The sequence below is a fragment of the Chaetura pelagica genome, unplaced genomic scaffold (genome assembly GCF_000747805.2).
Source record: "Chaetura pelagica isolate M959 unplaced genomic scaffold, ChaPel_1.0 scaffold138, whole genome shotgun sequence".
Taxonomy (NCBI): Eukaryota; Metazoa; Chordata; class Aves; order Apodiformes; family Apodidae; genus Chaetura; species Chaetura pelagica.
In genome coordinates, this window is record NW_009954215.1 from 1,028,358 (window position 1) to 1,035,556 (window position 7,199).

The following is a 7,199-nucleotide window of genomic DNA, read 5'->3' on the forward strand; positions in this document are numbered from 1 at the left end:
AAAAAGGAGTTTAACTTCTAGTGAAGTAAGCAAATAGAATGTAGAACATACCTTACAACTGTAGTTCACTGCAACTAAGGCTTATGATAATGTTCTAAAATTCATTACTGAGTCCAAGTATGTTCTAAATGAGCTCCTGACAAAAGACCACCATGTGTTTCAAATGGTTCCTTCGCTATCAATGGAAAACTGGCAGTTTCCAGAGTGTAAGACATAAATAAACATGGCATTAGCAAAGTGATATATTAAGCAGCAGTTCACACATACTAATCAAAACACAGTAATTTTTAGCTTTAACAAGACATAATTTTCAAAAGAAAACATCTTTATCAATTAGTCTTAGCACTTCATTCTTATGGAGTTGGTGAAAAACTTAATTTAGGTAATTCAGTGATACAGAATTGGTTAAAGTGCTGCAGGAAGAATAAAAATAATTTGGTTTTCTTTATTAATTTATTTTTTTTTTCCTCATGAAGCTTGCCTTCAGTAATAATTAACTCAAATGACAACACTCGCTAGTTTTAACTGGCTGGATGGAACAGCATTAGCAAGAAACAGCTGTTACCTTAGCTGTTACCTTTATTTAATTTATTAAAGTATTTAATGTACTTTGCCAAAGTACTGTGCAAGAAAAGCTTGTCCATGCCCTAAATAGAACAATCTCACTAGTCATCTTTTGCTTTTTCCTTGCGATATTGCCTCTCCATAGGTCAAGTGAATAAAGTCAAAGAGTTGTGTGGCATTGGCAGCATTACCCAAAATTTTGGAGAGTTCATCCTTTGACAGTGTCACTAGCTCTGCTATGCTTTTAACGTGGTTCATTAAGGCACGGCAGTTTTTGGCATTGATACCTGGCATTTTTAGTAGAAAGTCCTGAGGACCAGGGTTGTACTTGTCTGACTCAGGAAGAATTTCAGAATCTGCTGTGACAGCCATTGCTGTTTCTGCGTCAGGCTGGGGATAGTTTTGTTTTAACTCTTCAAACAGTTCAGCAGTAGCATGGGGAGAAGGACACCACAGGATACGTAACTTTGGGAAATGCAGAGTAAGAAGGGTTAGTTTAGAAGTAATATCACTACTGGAAATTTCCTGATGTAGAGAGCCTCGTGGAATCAAGGAGAAAGGTTTGTTAGGATCAAATTCAATCAGGAGAATTGGTCGCTTATAGTATCGGGACATAGAAACGCATTGTGAGTACAGTCTTCCATTGTTTAAGGAACCTATCAGGTCACTGATACTTTTCCGCTCTACACAGATCTCAGGAGTTAAAATATAATCTCCAACTTCCAAAGTAACAGGCTCAATGTCAATACCACGACGATGAATCAGTGATGGAAGCTCACTACGAAACTCCCGCATATCCACTATTACAGTTTGCTGAACAGTCTTCTCTTCCTGTCCACCTAAAGAGCAAAAAAAAGACAGTTAACCAAATACTTCGGAATTTGGACTCTGGTTGTAAAGTTTTCCTGTGTGCTGCCAATGGACTTCACATCTCAAATCATACCTCAAATTCAGCAGTATAATAAATCTAGACTTTATTTTCATTATATAGAGAAAAGTCAGTTGCCAAATTATAACCTCTAGTTTATGGACTGCCCTGCAGTTCAGTAGAACTGTTCTGCTACCTGCTGTAAGCTTTGTATGTGTGACAATGAAATATGTGAAACTGTAGATGAAAGTTACCAGGAAAATCTTTAACAAGTTGCCTGCAAAACAAGGTAACAAAGATGATCTTTTTTATTTCCAGCTGTTTCCCACAGAAACATGGCATTTTATTGTAGGAGTTACACCTTAGCCTCTATAGATCTGCAGAAGGACATGTGAAGATACAGCAGCATCAAGGCCACAAAAGACATAATAGCAAAGATTAGAGAGCATACGGTAAAGGAAAGCAGAATAACAAAAATGGCAGCAAAGAAAAATGGGCAGAGGTGTGAAGGTAGAGACAGAATATACACATCAGAGGAAAGAAGCAAAAATGTGGTTAGAACTGCAACAAAAGAAAGAAGATGCCTTATTGCAGAGAAAGTAGACAAAAAACCCCATCTGCAGTTTTTTAACCAGGCAATCTGTTTTGCCAAGATCGAAAGTCCCCAACATTTACTAGCTCAAGGACACTGCCTTTGACTATCTGTGAACTTCAGTTTTTATGTTTTAATTTCTCTCCACCCCTCTACAAGCAATACTAGACAGTCTCATAACCAACAAGATGCCTAGAAACAATCCAAATGCTATCTGTCTTAATGGTAAAATACTTCATTGATCTGTATTTTCTTTTCAAAAGAAAACACAATTCACTGTCATTGCACTGACAGAGGCAGATGGAGTAGGAGATGATGACTCTTTACCATCCAGACTGCCAAGTCAATGGGCAACGTGTCTGTGATCCAGACAGGATTTAAACCCAATAGTTACAGCTTGGAGCTGTGACATTCAGGCACCGCTCACCTGCTTTGCGTGTGTCAGTAGAAGCAGAGGCAGATTTAGCACCTCTTACTAGTTCTAAGTTTGTGTCATCTCTTCCTTCTCTTTCTTCAGGAACAACCATGCCAGCCTTCTCTCTAAGGAACCACAAAGAAACAATAAAAACTGCAATTACATGTGCAAAATAGATGAAAATATTTTAATACCCTTCAGCCAGATATAAAATTATATATAGTTTAATACTAATTGCAAACCTGAACAGAAATGCAATTTACTAGGTTTTCCAGATTGTTGGGCTGGATGCTGTATTTTTATTTTCCACTGTTAGCACTTCTTAGCACCTATTTTTTTATTTTTATGATTTCTCAGGGCATATAAAACAAAGGTACTAATGACAAGTAATAGCAGCATAACCTGGTGAGAAGATACTGTCAGTAAAAATACTGTCTTACACAGTCCAAATATAAAATTGTTTTATGACTTAAGCCATAAAAACCTTAGAGAGATCTTACAAGAAATGTTAGCTGCATACAAAAACAAATTTACAGAAATAAAAATCATAGACAATTCGGGGAAAATACAAACTGTGCTGTTTAGCCTTTGAAATCTAATATAAAACCCCTAAAATTAATAAAAAAATATCAAGTGCTTTGAAAAGGAAGGTTTTGACTTTTCATTGATTCTCAGTGGGAAAGTTCTCTTAACATCCAAAAAGAAATTGAATTTTAAATTAAAAGTTTATTTCAAGCCTTCACACAGTTAAGAACTTCACTCTGTTTATGATGTAATCACATACATTATTAATAAAGGCAATAAACCAATTTACTTACCGAATGAGTTTTTCAAAGGCCTCCTTCTCTTTTCTCAGAGCTGTGAGGTAGCGCTGCTCTTCTGTGGAGCCCCCGTATATGAGGAAATAGACTCTGTAGGTTTGGAGGAGAAAAAGACAGATCACAAAACTTCATATTGACTTAAAAACACACACAACCAGTATTTAAGATTAGTAGCAGTAATTGCCTGACAAGGTAGTATTTGCCTTAAAAAAAGGCAAGTGGAAAAACACTTGTCTTTTTCTGTAAAGTTATTCCAAAATCAGCAACAAAAATTCTTATATTCAGTGTTCCCTCTTCTCAGTAGCAAATACACTTACTGGAATTCTGGGATTCAACTGAGATTCCAGTCAGCTATTAAGTCAGGAAAAAAAGCAAATACAACGGAGAAGTTACTTTTTTACTGTTTTTCAAATCTTCCCCATAGCATATATACAACAAACTAAAATCATCTGCAACCATTCTGGGTTAAGAAAAAACACCATATAAGATTTTAAAATACAAAGTTATATATTAAATTATATATTTGTACAAGGATTTCATAGGCTCTACAAAGAACAAGCTGCCATTTATCTCACACAGACAAATGAAGTTTTATTCTGCAACTAGGGATTTATATGGAATATGTAAGAATTAATTGCATATAGCTTTTCAGCATAGTGACTTTCCCCAATATATTTTAATTGAGGTAGATTTTGACAGATTTGTAGGATTTTATTCCTATTACTTTTTTTAATGTGGTGCATCTCCTAGCCTGTACTTGTATTACTGCATCTGATCTTCCTGCTCTGAAGTGTGGAAACATGATGGAGATAGATGTAACACATGCTGATTAGGCAAGTAAAAATAAATTGTATGAATAACTCAGTAATTATCCTGATGCAATAAATGTATTTTGTGAGTTCTGTTATTCATATCTCAACTAGAGAGGCCTTACCTGACTATCAGGTACAGACACAACAAACAAATTTTCATTTTCATTTGCATTACATGTATCCAAATCTCTGACTGGAAAATTACAACTGCTTTGTTAAATTTATGCAAATAATCTTCAAGAAGTGATTAAAGTATAAAGCATCATAATTCAAAAGGTAATAATTTCAAATAGTAGATAAAGCATGTTTATTCTAAGACTTATGGAACTGACAAGTTAATTTCAGAAAGGTAGAGGTGTAACTACAGTTTACTGTATTCAAGAAATGCTGTACCAGGCAGCTGTATAAATGAGAGTTAATTAAAAAAAACTCATAGTATATTAAATTTTAAATGTTCTGTATTTTTCATTAGTCTGTAACATCTATTTGTAAAAGTGAGTTTTGCAATTTCCAAGTGTATCAAGTATATATACACAATTGGGAAATCTTTCTGTCAGCTAACACCAGAACTGAATATAACTGCATATACTTCTCATTTTCTTTACCGTGTTTTCCTTTACTTGTTTTTCTGTTACAGTTCCTGAGCAGGAAATGTGAAAGTTAATTAAAGCCAAAATGAAGTTTATTGTGTCAAAATCATACCTATGGAGATGGTTTAAATTGAGACTGCAGCACCTCAGAATGGATCTATTGCTACTGATATAATCTAAGCAGAGGTCTTGCAGAAGATGGAATGAACTTTTTTTTTACAGGTATGTTTCTGCTGTTAAAGTACTAAATACCTGCTAGACAGTAGAAATTCTCTCTTTATTACATTGGACATTATGCTTTTGTTTAAAATTAAGACGAGGGCTGAACAGAAATTGAAGGTACCTAAAGAACAATCACAAGATGCATGTTCTGCCTTGACTACTGAAAATGCACTTTTTAGTTTTTAAGACTAAATTACCCTGGCCAAGTCAACTTGCCTCAAAGGCTTCCCAGGCCTGCTTGCCTTGTAGATTTCCAGCTGCCGGACAAAAGTTAGTTCTGCATCATATAAGACAACGTATCTTGGTTCCAGTTCATGCAGCACCCGAGTGAGTGCATAGGGATCATTGCACCCTTGCAGTGGATGAATAATGGTGAGCGGGTTCTTGAAAATACCATAGTAACAATCGGAGGGTAAGTTCACGTGGAAATCTTCAGCAACGATCTCTTCAATACTGCCTTCTTGGCTACTACTTAATTCTTTGTTATCTTCCACCTCTAACTCCTCTCTCTTTTCCTCCTCAGTTTTCCCCATCATTTGGGTTATAGTCCGGTCTTGCTGCTTCTTGTGTTTATTTTGTTTTGAAGAAGCCATGAGTTTGGGTTTTTTGGCTTGAGGGCCTGTGTCTGGTCTGGCATTTCCTTTGGACTTGACAGCTTTTCTGTCCTTAATCCACACTTCTGTAGCTTTCTCATCTTTTCCAAAGGTCTTGTTATACAGTCTTGTTAAAAAAGCTTCTGCTCCAGCAATAATGTACTCCCTGAGCTGTGCACAAACTCGGTCATCGCTGGCACAAATAAGCACTTGCCCTGCAGTCAAGAAACAATATCATGTTTATCATCTGTGACACTGTACTTCTTATCCAGCTACAAGACATTTCTGGAGCAAATTGTTTTTAATGATCCTAGGAGCATGCCTGCCAAATGCCTTTGCATTTGATTATTACAGTTGCTCTGGACTTTCAGGGATCCTAAATTGCATGACGTCTTGTACCAAACAAGATTAGAGGAGGCTAATGGCAATTCAGCATTCCTTATTCTTACACCATCTAAATTAGTGAGCTTTTCCTTTTGACTATCTGAAATGAGGCAGATACAGCACCTAATGCAATATACTTGGACAACTCTTTTTTTTTTTAAAACATGGAATAAGAGAACTTAATTTAGACTGTTCTAATTTTCAGCCCTTATCAGCTGTGTTGGAGTCTAAAAAATCCATGTTTCACACAGTATTATTGACATTTGTGGGCCTGGAATAACAATTCTCCACAAGCTGACTCAGATAAAACTCCTACATCACTAGGTGAGAGAGCCAGTTCTTATCCAGAGTCAGAACACTGTGGGTGGGAAAAAAGAGCACTTTTTTACCCTTACTGTTTCCTAAAATAAAACTTGGTGAAATTTAAGGGGATGAAAAGCCCTGAAATAGGAAAGGCAGTAAAGCAGTTAGTTAGAAACACACTTGCCTTCTATTATCTACTTTGTTTTGGTGCATCTCCTGAAGAAACAAATTTTTAGATGCACGAGAAGAATGTGTGAGATGGAAAGGGCCTAAGATGAACCCTTTTTTTTTTAACGTGAACTTGAGAAATGAGTGGATGGTACCTTGATTATTATGAATTTCTGTGTAATTACTTTTATTAGTTTTGAGACTACGGTTTCAATACAGTATTGAAATGGAAGTGAAAATATTTTTGTATTATAATATAGGTTCTTTCCTAAACAGCCAACAACATTTCTCTTTTGGAGCAAGAACTAAATAGGAGTTTATGTAAAACTACTTAGTTTTACATAGTCTAGATACATAAACTCGTTTTCTTAAGACCACAAATGATTAAACTTAAAGCTAGCTCTATAATAAAACTACAGTAAAAAGTTAGACTCCTTCTCTCAAAATTAAAGTAAAAACTAGGTGTACTGTAAAAACTTAAATAATTTAGTAATCTCTCACCTGGACCACCAAGGTCTTCACTGCTCTTATTCTCATTTTCAATCTCTTTCAGCACTTCTCTCAAAGCCTCCCATTTTGGGTTACTTTCTAGAACTAATTCCCTTTTCAGTTCTGAAACAAAGAAAGATTGAACATAACAACTCTTATAGCCAAAATACCCTTCACAACTTTAAATTACTGCTCAGATAGCAACAGAGTGATGGTTGTTGGCAAATATGATATTCAACAGACTACATATGATCAGCTGAGCAAGCTTAGAACCCCTCAATTCTTCTCTTTCATGTTATTATATGCTTTTTGAACTCAGATTATGTCTCAATGTATCCCAGCTAACGGACTGAGATCTTGAGCTGTGTTCAATCATGT

The 7,199-nt window shown here is 35.7% G+C and overlaps 1 protein-coding gene across 1 annotated transcript in view; it reads right to left on the minus strand.

The window, feature by feature from the left end:
* Window positions 1-669: 669 nt before the first annotated feature.
* The window catches only part of ERCC4 (excision repair cross-complementation group 4), a 14,636-nt gene continuing 8,106 nt past the window's right edge, over window positions 670-7,199 (minus strand). Inside the window, exons 8-12 of the mRNA XM_010003286.1 lie at window positions 6,834-6,944; window positions 5,101-5,692; window positions 3,258-3,350; window positions 2,452-2,564; window positions 670-1,403 (exon numbers count right to left, since the gene is read on the minus strand). Of these exons, the coding sequence (XP_010001588.1) occupies window positions 670-1,403; window positions 2,452-2,564; window positions 3,258-3,350; window positions 5,101-5,692; window positions 6,834-6,944 (1,643 nt within the window). The remainder of the gene's footprint in view (window positions 1,404-2,451; window positions 2,565-3,257; window positions 3,351-5,100; window positions 5,693-6,833; window positions 6,945-7,199) is intronic.